Source organism: Enhydra lutris, unplaced genomic scaffold, assembly GCF_002288905.1.
Source record: "Enhydra lutris kenyoni isolate GAN:26980312 unplaced genomic scaffold, ASM228890v2 scaffoldscaffold37, whole genome shotgun sequence".
Classification (NCBI taxonomy): Eukaryota; Metazoa; Chordata; class Mammalia; order Carnivora; family Mustelidae; genus Enhydra; species Enhydra lutris.
The window spans coordinates 32,035,272-32,049,214 of record NW_019154121.1 but is presented as its reverse complement, the minus strand read 5'-3'; the positions used below and the strand labels follow the sequence as shown (position 1 = coordinate 32,049,214).

Here is a 13,943-nt window from a genome sequence, read left to right as displayed (position 1 = left end):
GATAGAAGGTGATCGAGGGCTGTTGGCTGTGCTTTCCCTAGCTCACCGGTTCATCTCAGAGTTCATCTGAAATGTCTGTTTTTGATGAGTTGGTTCCAGTGTGTGTTCTGTTTATATAATTCAGTTTGTGCCAGAATCTTCTGTTTTCTCACCAAATCTTTTACCACTGGCTGTGTGACTTCTTTCTTTTTCTTCCTTCCTTCCTTTCTTTCTTTCTTTCTTTTTAAAGATTTTATTTATTTATTTGACAGACAGAGATCACAAGTAGGCAGAGAGGCAGGCAGAGAGAGGGGGAAGCAGACTCCCTGCTGAGCAGAGAGCCAGACTCGGGGCTCGATCCCAGGACCCTGGGATCATGACCTGAGCTGAAGGCAGAGGCTTAACCCTCTGAGCCACCCAGGCGCCCCTGTGTGAATTCTTTCAAAACACATGGCCTCTTGGTCTTTGACTATCAGTGGTATTTCTTCATCTTTTCTTTATTTATAGTATCGAGACTGTCGTGAAAGTAGTTCCAGTGGGCTTCGGTCCTGTCTGTCCTTTTGTAGCTGTGGTGCCTGAGAGATTGGAGTCAGCAGTGGGACGGGAAGGATTGGGCATTGATAAAGGGCAGATAAGACTGGAATTCCTGAAACCCTGGGGAGGACAGTAAGAATACTTCTCCCGTAACGTGTCTTTTTATAACCACTAAAAAGTGACTGTGTTTTCTTGTAGCTTCTGTATTCCGTCCAGAGTTCTCTCCACGAACTGCTAATGACGGTTCAGTCTTGGCACCTAGACACGCCCGTGCACCGGGGCGTGCTCTCCACCGTCATCGCTGCGTCTGTGGTGGAGATCGGTCACCAGCTACGGAAGGTGAAGTGTGTCCCTCCTGAAACCACCGTGTCTGCTTTTGACTGTCCAACTCGCTCTTCTCCACTAGTAGCTCGTTGTCATGTTTTCCCAAGTATTTTTTAAGGACTCAGTTTAGTAGGTATCTGCTTCTCTAGCCACTACCCCTCAGAGTTCGTAGGGGGCTGTGACTCGAGTCCTGACCCCTGGCGGATTTCGTTAAGGGTGTTGCCATTTTGATTAAGGCCCAGCAAGTCCTTCCATCGTGAACTTTTTTTTCCTTCTTGCGTCATAGGTATCTGCACAAGTTGATATTTTTCCTCCTCTGACGAGGCGAAAACAGCCGTGGTCAGCGGGAAACAGGGTGTGGGGGGGGCAGGTGTGCACCTGGGGCTATTGGCGTCTGATGGCCTTGCTGGAGCCGCAGGCCTCCTGTTTCTCTTGTGGGTCTAAGCATAAGGAATTTGACCTTCCGATACAGTTTAAACAGCGTGTTCACTCCTACTCTGTAAAGGACATGCATAGTTTTTTGTTTTTTTTTTTAATATTTTAATTTATTTATTTGACAGAGATCACAAGTAGGCAGAGGGGCAGGCAGAGAGAAAAAGAGAGAGGGGGGAAGCAGGCTCCCTGCTGAGCGGAGAGCCCGATTCGGGGCTCGATCCCAGGACCCTGGGATCATGACCTGAGCTGAAGGCAGAGGCTTTAACCCGCTGAGCCACCCAGGGGCCCCAATGCACAGTTTTTACAGTTAGCCTACCTGGGTAAGGATGGACATAACCAGGGCGGTGATTCAGGTCTGAACAGAAGGCTGTTTCGTTTTGCAGTGAGGTCCTTGAGACATGGAGGGAGGATGCGGTCCGGAGCAGTGGTTCAGAGGATAGAAAGGTGCTGATTGGTTCTCCTGGGACGAAAACATGGAGTCTGACAGTCAGTGACGTTGTGTCATATAGATTCTGTACTGTAAGACCAGGAGTATAGACACAGCCGACTAAACTCCTAAAACACTAACAGAATTTAGGGCCCTCCTTAAAGCTTAAGCTTGGGTTAGGAAACTAGCAACGAGATTGTACATAGAATAAGACCTGGAATTTACTCCAGTGAGCTTTGTAGCTAACAACTATAAATAGATGAGTTAGTGGCCTGCGGCAAACCGGACTCACGGTCTGTTTCTGTGAAGGACCTTCTGTCGGGCTCAGGCGCACTGACCGCTCACACGTCCTCTGAGGCTGCGGACGTGAGTCGACCTCACAGAGGCTGTTTTGCCCACAGAGCTGATCTATTTTACTACTTTATAGAACACGTTTGCTGACCTCTCTTCTGTCTCCTTACTGATTTGTCTGCTTGTTCCATTAATGAGTGCTGAGCACCGTGGTGGGCTGTGTCTCTCCGTTGGTTTGTGTGTGTGGGACTTCCGTTGTTAGGTCGTGCACTCAGGACGGCTGTGTCTTTCTGCGGCATTGGCTGTCCGACCGTCCAAGAGATGGCTTTTCCTTTCAACATGTTTTCCTAGTGTTCAAAGTGTTTTTTATAATCACCACGTGGGCAGGCCTTTTTTGGTGGGGGAGAGTCTAGTCTTAGAGTCTCTGCCTTTTACCCGGGGTGTTTAACCTATTGGATTTTAATGAAATCGTTGCAATGTTTGGGTTTAATTTGACCATTTTGATGTTTGTTTTCTATTAGACCCCCTATTTTTTCTTCTCCTGCCATTTCTTGATGAATCAGGTGTTTGTACTGTTGCATTTTATCTTCTCCATTGCCTTCATATTGTCCCTGTGCAATCACTTAGTGGTTTTTCTGCAGACTTGACTGTGTGTATTTAGCTCATTAGTCTCCCTGAGAAATCACCATGTGCCTGTGTATCCGAAGAGCCTTCAGACAACACTCGTCTGATCCGCGCTCCCTGCTCCGTGCTGCTCTGTATTTTCATTGCTGCATATGCTGAAAATCTCAAGATGCATTTTTTAAAAGATTTTTTATTCATTTGAGAGAGAGAGAATAAGCAGGAGGGAGAGAGAGAGAGAATCTGAAGCAGTCTCCTCCTGAGCTCAGAGCTAACGTGGGGCTGGATCGACGACCGTGAGATCAGCACCTGAGCCGAAGCCAACAGTCAGACACTTAACTGACTGAGCCACCCAGGTGCCCCAAGATACATTTTTATTTTAACCAGTCAATAATCATTTGTCTACAGCAGAAATGCTCTCACAGCATTCAAGAGGTAAAGCACTTTAATGAGAAACAGAGCTATTTCAGACATAATGATGACTGGACTTTAATATCCACATTAGTATTATGAACCCTCCAGAGGCGTGTGGAAAGGCCGTCTGGAAGTGCTGTGCAGTTATACCTGAGTCGAGTCCCCTGACGGCCGAGAAGTTGGCGAGACAGTGTGGGTGCATGAAGGTGGGATGGGGTGGGAGGAGATGGGCGGTGGGATCAGGACAGAAAGGCATAACCTGCCCCACCCCTGGGCCCCGCCCCTTCCAGAGCAGGGTTCTGAATTTAGATTTTCCAAGGAGCCATTTGCCTGTGGAGTTACTTGCCTCGAATGGCTGACTGTAGCACTGTAAGGTCAGTGATGAGGGTGTAAATCCAGGCAGAGCCCCTTACGTGAGTGCAGACCAATGTTACTGCACTGTGGGTGGCTCTCCAGAGGACACTGGCCATGCTGGGGAGGGGGCACTCCTGGGATCTGCTGGGTGGAGGCCAGGGGTGCTGCTCGCCACCCCGCAGTGCCGAGGATGGCCCACGGCAAGGAGTTACTCATTCCGGAACGTTGGTCCTGCTGAGATTGAGAAAGCCCAGTCCTAGATGACCAGGAGCAGCTGGTTGGACGGGCGTAAAAACACGCCATTTTTGGAAAGTGCTACCACGGTAAAGGCGATCTGACAAAGGTTTGTTGAGTGTGTGTATCTTTTCACTTCTGTCTTCAATAATAATCATAATCGTTGTAGACATTTCAGCAGCTAATAGGAACTATTCTTTTGAGTTTGTGGTTGAAGACCCGCAGCAGTATAAAACAAGTTATTAGCCCTATCTCAGTCTCAATTTAGAAAATACTGATTTGGAACTTCTTTTTAGGTTTCTAATACAGAAGAGCTCACTCCCCCCGAGGTTCTTGCAGACCTCCCACCGTTTTCAAGGTGCTTAGTAGGAATAGTAATGAAGTCTCCGGACGTGACCAGGTAACCACGTTCTCCTGACTGTCCTGACCTTCTCTTTGTGGCTGGAAGCTTACGGCAGGTTTTGCTGTGTTCAGCTCTCAAAATTCCCAAAAGTGCTTTTTTTTCCCATGAGAAAAATGTTTCACAGAATTTGCTCTCATTAGCAATTAAAAATAGTTGCATTATTTTAAAATTTTGCGTTATACTTCTACAAAGAGAAATTCTGACTTTCTGTCAAATACATCCATCTGAAAAGTCCCTGGTTATGCTTCTCATAACTAAAATCGAGCTAGAGGGAAACACTTAAAATGTCACTGTGCAGTGGGACACTTTTCACGAAGTCTACTCCCAGCACCTGCCTGGGTTCAATGCCAGTGTGGTTTTTTGGGGCACGCTGCCGTCCCTTGTCCTTGGCTGAAGCCCCGGGTTTGTTGTGGCACACGAGGACTGGTAGAGTAGAGAGGGAGAGGTTTCGCGGTTGTCTGACAGCCTGAGGAACCTTGGTAGCAGATACAGATGATGAAGGCGTTAAAACCATCATATTTGGCAACCACAGGTTACCTTTCAGTGATATGAAACCTATTTTGTGTGCATTGTGGGTATGCAGAGTAGTAGTTCTCAATTGCCAGAATGTCCCCGTCCTTGTAGCAGCGGCGTCTGGTGCTGATACCTCACTGACGTTAGTATGTGATTTGGCGTGCTTACAGTGAAAGTGGGAAGAGCTTAATCTGCTTCCCATTACCCGAAAGCTAGAATTCACGGCGGTGGGTGATATTGGCTACTTAGTCTTTCTGTAAAGTCCCAGGACGTGCCCTGCAGAATAATGCCGGATGTCGGTTTCTGTTTCTTGCAGGTCATTTTTAGATGAACTGAAGGCGTGTGTTACATCTGATGATATCGAAGGCATTGTGTGTCTCACAGCTGTTACGCATATTATTTTGGTTATTAACAAAGGTTGGTTAAACTTTCTCTTCTACGGTCTGGGACATTGCTGGGTGTGATCTCATGCAGAACTGTTGCGGGATGTTTGGGAACCCAGTTCCACACTGTGGCTCCCACAGCTCTCACAGCCGCTGTCCCGTTCTCTGAGCGCACGCCGTCTGCTGGGCTTCCTCTGCCCTGCGGACCCTGCGCTGGCCTGGAAACCAGTCCTGTCCACCTGTCACCTTCCACCACTGGACCCATTACGTGTCCCTCTCTGGGCCTCAGAACTGAATTTCTATTGATTTGTCATGTGTTACTTGTGCTTAAAAATCTGAATTTATTTTTGCTAATGATGGTATATTTTTGGTGTTAATGCTTAATGTATCTGCTTTTCTACTTAAGGCTTATACTTGCGTGTTTTGAATATCTCAGCCAGTTGAAATAGTACTGGAAAAATAGTTGGAGATATCTATAAACTGCTCACCTCAGCATAAAATGCAGTCATGTCCCTGCATATTACTGTTAAGTTTCTATGTTTTTAACTCAGTTTTACAAATGTTGAAATTGTTTTCTAAGACGTAACGTGTTATAGACCAAGAGTGCGCCCAGTACGCCCTGACACGTGGCGTGTCTGCAGGTTTAGGGTAACACTTTGTGACTGGAGTTAGGTCGGATATCAGAAAAGACTTGTCTAAGGGATTGTCCCCTGAGCGGAGGTGTGGAGAACAAGGGGTGAGGGTGAGAGGTCGGGAGCTGATGAGCTCCTGGCACTTACCAGGGACCTCAGCTTGTGCCACGTGGCGATGACGCCGAGACGTGGCTGTTGTTATCTGTGACGGAGGGACAGCTGAGGGGCAGGTCTCTGACACAGACTCAGCTGGGACCGTGTCCAGAGCCGTCCCTTAGGGCTCACGAGTTGCTTCCAAAAACGTCTGCTTGATCTTGTCCCACGCGGTCAGGGCCCGGTTACAGCGGCACAGGTCAGTGGGTAGGTCGACTGGCGGGTGAGGAGGCTCGGCCTTCCTGAACTTGAACCCGTGCTGAGAGCAGAGTATGCTTGCTTGAGCGCCGCCGTCGTGGTGAAATCTTTCCTCTCTTCACTCTGACTCCCCGCAGGCAAACAGAGGAGCTCAAAAGTGAAGGAAGTCGCGGCCAGCGTTCACAGAAAACTGAAGACGTTCATGGAGATCACCCTGGACGAGGACAGCACAGAGAGGTAAGCGCTGGACGTGCTCTGCTTGGGCTTCCCTGCTCCAAAGGTGCCCGTTAGAGCCCGTTCCCACCGCCGCCGTACGCAGCCAGGCTGTGAGCACAGAGCCGTCTCTGGTGGAAAACGCCTCGAGCATATGTTTAATTTACTCCCTAATTTGTCTTCAGAAACAAAAACAAGATTGTCATCTGGTAAATTCTACACCAGAAAAGTAAAGGCGTAAAAACTTATTTATATGGTTTTAAAACTAGGCAGGTTGTTTTGAGTGGTTTGCTGTTTTTGAAACCATAGGCTTCAAATTTCTAAGACATAATTGCCCAGTCCCCAGGCGTGCAAACGAGGATGGGAGAGGTTCCTCCAGACTTCGGAAGAAACGCCGGTCGTGTCTGGCTTCCTGGCGGCCGGTCGCCTCCACTGGGACTGCTCTGAGGAGGGCGTTTGCCGGGCTCCGACCGAGCGCCTTCGTGGTTGGGTTTTGCGTGTCACGGGCTGTGCCGCTTCCTGCAGACTCTGCTGTCCGCTCTTTGATTCTCAGGTCAAGAGCAAAACCTGTTTCTCTTGCTGTTTTGTGAACTTCGTAAGGCCGAGCGTTGCAGAGCTCTGAACTAGTGACAGTTTCGTGTACGCCTGGGAAAGTACCGCTTCCCTTAGCTACTTTCTCCTTTGCAAGAAGGCCTTGAAAACCCCACGTTGCTAATTTATGAACAAAGACTGTTCTCTTTTGTCCCTGTTTACCTTTTCTTTCCTTTTCTCACTGCTTTAGCTGGGACTTCCAGTGCCGTGCTGACATCCTTGCCTTGTTCCTGATCTTAGTGGGAAAACTCTAGTTTCTCACCATTAACTATGACGTGAGCTGCCTGTATCTTGTGGAGGTTCTTGGTCAAGTTGGAGGAGTCCCCTTCTAGTCCTCGTTTGCCGGGACTTTTTTTCATGAATGGATGTTGGATTCAGTCGAAGGCTTTTCCTGCATCGACTAATGTGATCATACGCTGTTTCTTGTCCAGTCTGTGGGTGTGATGGGTCACACTGGTTTTGAGTGTCAGACCATCACATACCTGGAAGAAACCCAGCCGCTCATGGTAGACATTTCGTGCACTGTTAGCAATTGCAGGCAGCCCGTGGATGGCGCTGTTGGGTCCAGCTGTGTTCTTAATGTTCCCCTGCCTGCTGGGTGTGTGCATTTCTGATAAGAGGGTCTGGCTGCATCCTTTGTGGCCTTGGTATCAGGAGCGTCTGAATTTAGGGTTCCTGTGTCTTCTGGGTGAGTTAACCCTTTTATTTTTACAAAGGGTCTCTCTTTATTTCTTTAAGTCCGTGCATCCATATTAAGACAACTGTTCCGGCCTCCTTCAGCAGGTGTTTCCTGGGTGTGCGTGGCATTCCACTTAGAAGGCAGAAACCACACAGTGACCAGGACAGGAAAATCACAGTGTCAGAAAGTTCTCATCTGGGCGCTGCGGTAACGAGTGTCAGCCTGTGAGGGTTACAGCGGACTCCAGGAGAGCCACCTGGCAGATGTGAGGAACGGCCCTGCCCCTCGGGAGAACGCGCGCCCCAGGGCTGAGGCCGTTCCATGGACAGAGCAGTCCTGAGGCCTTCTGACGGGCATTGCTGGCTATCTGGTGTCCAGGGGGCAGGGGTGGTGCGGGGGGAGCCGCTGGAGCCCCCCCGCCAATTCTGCGAGCTTCCGCGTGCTGTTCTGGTCAGGGAGCTGCTGGCTGGACAGCCGCCCCGGGGGGCTCGGTGGGGACTGTGGCCTGAGGTGCTGCTTTTACTGTCGGCGGCTCCCGGAGAAGGTTGGGCCGGTGGGAACCTGCCCCACCAAGCCTGCGGTCTCTGCAGCGGTCAGAACCGGGAGGGGAAAGCCCCCACGGACCAGGGCATCAACTCGGGCACTGGAGTAGGTAGGGGTTTGCGTGACCTTGGCTGTGAGCAAAGGGAGGGCGCTCGGTCACACCGCCCAGCCTAGGAACGGTGGAGCGTTTACCAGGCGGCTTTAATGAAGCTGGTTTTGCAGCTGTGCGTGTGACGGAGAAACCTGGCGGACTCTTGGGCTGTATGAGCCCGTTCATGTCTAGACGCTTGTGGGGAAGAGGGTGGTGATCCTCTGAGTTGGAGGAAATGAGTGTTGGCAGCTCAGAAGGCACATGGCAGTGTACATATCTCCACCAGGCACACCAGAGTTACCACCTGTACAAGTAATACGTCATTTCACAAGATGTAACAATCTCGGAAGTCCAGGCATTTTTAAAATATTTTATTTATTTATTTATTTGTTTGTTTAGAGACGGTGAGCTGGGGGAGGGGCAGAGGTAGACAGAGAATCCTGAGCAGACTCCATGCCCAGCCAGGAGCCCAAGGTGGGGCTTGATCCCGTGACCCTGAGACCATGACCTGAGCTGCCGTCAGGAGTCGGACGGAGCCAGCCAGGTGCCCCAGAAGTCCAAGCATTTTAACGGGATTTCTTTGTTCTTAGAAAGAACATTTGCAAGGATAAGTTTTGGGGGCGTAGAATGGCATGCACTAATGTGAAGTTGTAAGGGAACAGGGACGTTTGCTCCTTAGAAATTTCTTTTATTCCCATTTGCACAGAGCTTTAAGGTGAGTTATATTGAGAGGGAAAGAAAGGCCTTAGGAGTTCAAAACCAGGGGCCCCTGGGTGGCGAGGTAGGTTAAGTGTTTGACTCTTGATTTTGGCTCAGGTCACAGTATCAGGGTTGTGGGATCAAGCCCCGTGTCGGGCTCCGTGCGGTATTAATAGCTGATACACAGACGGCACAAAGAGTTCTTTTGTTTAAGGAGGAAACGTCTTAAGAGCCTAGGACTGGATCATGAAACTCACGCTCCCTAAACGTGCAAGAAACACATTGTAGAAAACCACCATCTAAAACAAAATCAGCCTAATGGAAAGTAGACGAGATTTAAGACTAAATTAGAAAGTATTACCGATTTGACGTTGGGGTAGAGACGTTAAGGCAAGTTAATATCTTTAAGACTCTGGGAACCTTTTAATCCAGTTAACATTTAGGCAGTGGGGCATTAATTCAGAAGCGAACGTTTTCTTAGCGAATACACTACTTTTCTGTCCAGCAGTGTTAGTATTCTGTTGGCTGGTCTGTGGGGTGCGAAATAAGAATGCTTCTCACCGCTCTTTTCCCCACCTTCCTGGTACAGCGCACTGTAGATTGGAGCGGTTTTCCCAGGAGGAACGGCATACATTTGCCGGCACCCTGGTGCATTGAAATGCCAAGTATGTTATATTTGTTACTTTCATAAATAGTACGAGAACAGCAATAAATTCATAGTGAGAATTTTAGCAGTATAAATAATTCTTATGGTTCAGGTTATATCATGAATTTTTCCCACTGAGTAAATGGATTCTAATCCTAAGCAAATTACTTGCTGGTACTAATTATGCCTACGTGTAGACACCTTCGATGGTGTCCTGTGCAGCCCCCAGCATTAACCTTGCTATTAGACCTTGAAGGAAAGGACTTCTCCCTGACGGGATCACCTCTTTTTGGTTATCAAGCATGGACGAATAATACCATTTTATTCTGCTGCATGAAATTTTCATCGTCTTTTTTGAATGATTTTGGGACTGGATGATTTTATAGCTCATTTGGAAGCTTGTTTCTGTCATCAATGCCGGTGGACCTTGGTGTAGATAAATTAAAACTAGATGTAAATAAAAACAGGCATTGTTTATCTTATTAATGTTTTCCCCGGAAAATCGATTTTGTCTGCCCCTCCCGTGCTCTGGGCATGTCGCATGGTCTTCAGCACATGAACACAGCCTGCTGGAGGCAGTGGGATGAAGACTTAGCTTCTGACTGTGATTTAAAGGCTTGGAGAGCTCAGGTGGGTGAGCACCTCACTTGGTTCAAACCCAGCCACACTCAAGAACCCTGGCCCAGGGAGGTAATCGGGCTGAGGCCTGCCACCGTCTCTTCCAGCTCGCTGCTGTGCCTCCCACCACTCACCGCCCCACCTCTGTCTGAGGGGCCTGTCGGGCACAGACACAAGAGCCATACATGCCGGGAGTCCCAGTTAGAGCAGAACAGCCATTGCTCGAGTAACAGTGGTGGGCCAGTCAGGCAATCAGTAGTAAGTGTCTTCAAAGAAAAATCAGTTATGCCCCAAAAAGGTGATGTAGAATGAGAAACTCTAAATGAAAATGTCCGTGATGCACCGGAGAGATGTCAGTCTTGAGAGTCAGGTTCCAAGTGGTCTGAGAGGTCACGTTGGGGGAGGACCTCAGAGCCTGTGTGACGAGGGCTCACCGGGTACGGACAGATGGGAAATGGGCCCAAGAGAAGCAGTCGCCTAACACAAGAGGAGAAAACTTCCAGAACTGAAGAAATGCGCAATTCTGAAGATTCTTTCTTTTGTGTCTTTCACTAAATTCTGGATGGAATTAATTGCAAAGAAATCAACACCTAAGTAAGTTTGTGGATAAAATTATGGAATTCCAGGATTAAAGAGAAAAATCTCCAGATCTTTCTGGCTCTGTCCTGGCCCTGCAGTGGCCGCTTTGTCACATGTGGAATCTGAGCCCCTGAAACCTGGCGAGTCCGGCCGAGCTGCAGGTCAGTGTTAGGTGCGTGCCGGGTCCGGAAGACCGCGTGGAAGGGAAGTGTGGAAGAAAGCCTGCGGAGCGCGCCAGGGCTCCATTGATGCCGGCCACGGGCGGACGTGGTGTGGGGATACCGAGTAGAATAGAATGTATCGGGAAGAACTTCCCCTTATTCTTGTCATCTCTTTTAATGAGGCTGGTGGAGAGTTTACGTCCACTCCCATTTGTCCTGATGCGAGACGGGGCTGTAGAGACCGCGTGGCGTGAGTCTCCACGAAGAGTGGGGCGCGGCCTGGCACTCGCTGGCCGTCGCTGGGATGGAGACTGGTGTCTGCGGCTGGGGCTCGCAGGCTGGGAAAGAGGAAGGGAGCGCACGGTTGTAGATGCACGTGTGAGGATGGCCCCGGGAGGACTCCTCGCAAGTTTTGGGGCGCGTCTGGAGCGGCTCAGCCCGAACCTGGCTCCGTGGGGGCAGGGGGAGCAAGGCCGTCCCGGGACAGGTGCGTAGAGGAGGACTGAGGGAGGCAGGTGAGTGCGGAAGCGACCGAAGCAGGTGTCGTTGTAACAGTGTGTCTCGGGGAAAACGGTTTCGTTTATCTCAGGTGTCTGTGGGGAGATGAAGCCCGTGATTGTGAAACGCGCTCATCGTGCTTATGAGTCTGACCTGTGGCCGAGTCCCGGCTCAGATGCTCACAAACGAGAGTCCTTCTGAGTTAATGCGAGCGCACCCGTAGGAAACCTGGCTGGCAGTTCTGCTTGTGTGGGGAGCGCGCTGGGGCCCCCGCGAACCGCCGCTGGCCGTGAGGGCGGGACGACTGGCCGGCGCAAGTGCGGTCGCCCAGCGGTGGGCGTGTTACTGATGACGTCAGCGTTCCGAGTGTGTGTTCAGCTGCGCAACAGGCCTGGGGTTATTTTGTGAAAATGGGCATCTGGGTGTTTTGGTCGCTGATTTCTGTTTTAATCATCTTTCTTTACATTTCAGGTTTCTCTATGAATCGTGTTCGAGGACTCTGGGAGCGCTTCTGAATTCATAACCAGGCCAGCATCTTCGGTCACGTGAAAACAGGAAAAGGACTCAGTGAAAGTGAAATGAATGTGTATTTTCCTAGTGTTTTTAATGTCAATAACCGGTGTCATAGGGGTGGGGTTTATTTGGGGAGTTACAAGTAGGAAACTCAAAGGTTCTTAAGCTTTTGCTTGGTGCCTGCATAAATACTATATTTAAGGTAAAGGACTCTGGGTATCAGTGGTGCAAAGGAAAAAAAGACACTTTTCTAGCAAACGTGGTTGTTTTAAAAATGACTTTATATATATGTATGCATATGTATAAAACTGTTGCTTAAACTCTGAGTAATAAAAGCGATGACGACGTGTGTGAGTCTAACCCTCGAGAGGCAGGGGTTGAGTTCTGCTGAGTGGAAGGCGCTAAAGCAGAGGGAGGGGCCGCTGCGGGGTCCTGTAGTGGCCTCCTCTCCCGGTCTTGCTGCTGCTTGACTGGGTGTCCGGATGGGTCTGGTGGCCCCAAGTACGCGTGGCAGAGCTGAGTCCTTCAGCCGGAAGGTGAGTCTCTGCCATTTCATCTTTTCTTTCTGAGAGCTGACCTGGTGCCAGTGGAGGGCCAGCCCCGGGCTTCCTCGCTGCGTCGTCCAAGACCCCGGCCTGTCTGCCGTAGGTGACCAGGTCTGTGTGTCCCTGTCAGCCACAGGCCCTGCGTCGTGGCAGAGCGGCCGCCTGTGACCGACGGGACACGCTCATTCTGACCTCTGACCCAGCAAAGCGGTAAAGAAACGCCAATTTCACTGTTTCTCTAAGAAGGTACAGAAATGGACTGCTTACCACAGGAGCAGTTAGGGTAAAGGGTTTCGGAGCTATCTCCGAAATGGGAGGTGGGGGTTGTCATTTTAGCTAATTTTGAACGGGACCTTTTAGACACCTTTGCTAAGATGTATTCCGTGTTGGCAAATGTAGTTTATCTTTCTTTTTTTGTCCTTGCTGGTGTTTGTTTTAGTATTAAACGCACTGAGGGGCGTCTGGCAGCAGAGGCCAGGCGGCAAGAGGGAGCGGAAGTGGCAGTGCCCCGTGTCAGCCGCCAACCAGAAGGCCTGTACCGCCCGTTTGCACACAGCGGGAAGGCTGCGCGCCACAGCCCAGGAGCGAAGCAGCCTCCGGGAGAGAGGCAGCAAACAACGGACCTGACCAAACGGTCAGTGTGCCCCTCACCCATCAGACACCCAGGACTAGCTTGGCGGCATGAAAACCAGCCGCGGGGCGGGGCAGGGGCTCGCTCCCACTCCGTGAGGCCTGGGCCGCACCGCCCAGGGGCCCTTGCTGTGGTCCCTCGTCGTGGCAGACTAGCCAGGCCTTCGCTGACCCACGGGGAAAAGTGACTGTTCTCCAAAAACTGCCCTGACACGACCTTTCCACCGCCGGCCGTTCCTAAGGTGAGAACGGTTTCTCGAGTGACCCTCAGAACGGGAGAGCGCGCAACTAGGAAGACGGAGCTGTAGCGCCTCGCTGGTTTCGAAATTATTCTACGTCAAATATAGTGACGCCGCGCTTAGGACCACTGATGTCTAACTCTCCAGTCTCTGTCCTTTGAAAAGGAGCTGGTGGCTGTGCGCGTGGCCCAGACCTGGACAGTGGGTCGCGCTGGGTGTCAGCGGGTGAAAGCCGCGTTCCCTGTGCTCCTGGAGCAGAGCGCTGGAAGGGCTGGGCCGAGCACGCCGGCACAGGTGTCCACGGCACGGCGCCCAGCGGCTCGGTCGGTTGAGCGCCCGTATCTTGATCTCAGCCCAGATCTCCATCTCAGGGCTGCGAGTTCTAGCCTCATGCTGGACTCTACTGGACATGGAGGATGTGTTCAAGAAAGTGTCCAGGAGCACGTGCTTGCTGACGGCTCCGTGGCCATCCCGCTCAGGCCCACATTCTCATGGATGTGCTGACGTCTTTCGTAGCTAACTCATGACTGAACCACACTTTTTCTAAAATAAAGGACGTTTCTGGAGGGTTAATTTCAGCAGAGGTGTCTTATATGGCAGCCATTTCTTGGTGTTTTTTTTCCGGGAAGGGGAAATTTCCTGATCCACATTTCTCTAGATTCCTGGCACCAGCATCCAGCAGGGGTCCCGTGCCCCTCGGGGACATCTGTTCAGCCTCTCACTCATGGCACAAGCAGCTCCTCCCACTGGTGACAGTGAGCAGAACAAACGTGAGTCAGCAGCCTGAGTGTGTGCGAGATGCT

At 50.5% G+C, this 13,943-nt stretch overlaps 1 protein-coding gene across 7 annotated transcripts in view; it reads left to right on the top strand.

Annotated features, from left to right (window-relative positions):
* LOC111154348 (non-SMC condensin II complex subunit G2) overlaps nucleotides 1-13,713 on the top strand; it is a 63,779-nt gene extending 50,066 nt beyond the window's left edge. For 5 of the 7 annotated variants that reach the window (XM_022513904.1, XM_022513906.1, XM_022513907.1 and 2 more), the window contains 5 exons: nucleotides 712-852; nucleotides 3,910-4,013; nucleotides 4,846-4,946; nucleotides 6,033-6,132; nucleotides 11,685-13,713. In XM_022513904.1, coding sequence (XP_022369612.1) covers nucleotides 712-852; nucleotides 3,910-4,013; nucleotides 4,846-4,946; nucleotides 6,033-6,132; nucleotides 11,685-11,736 — 498 coding nt within the window. In that variant the 3' untranslated portion in view covers nucleotides 11,737-13,713. The remainder of the gene's footprint in view (nucleotides 1-711; nucleotides 853-3,909; nucleotides 4,014-4,845; nucleotides 4,947-6,032; nucleotides 6,133-11,684) is intronic. The other 2 variants (XR_002641081.1, XR_002641080.1) reach the window with 2 other exon arrangements.
* The last annotated feature ends 230 nt before the right edge of the window (nucleotides 13,714-13,943 follow it).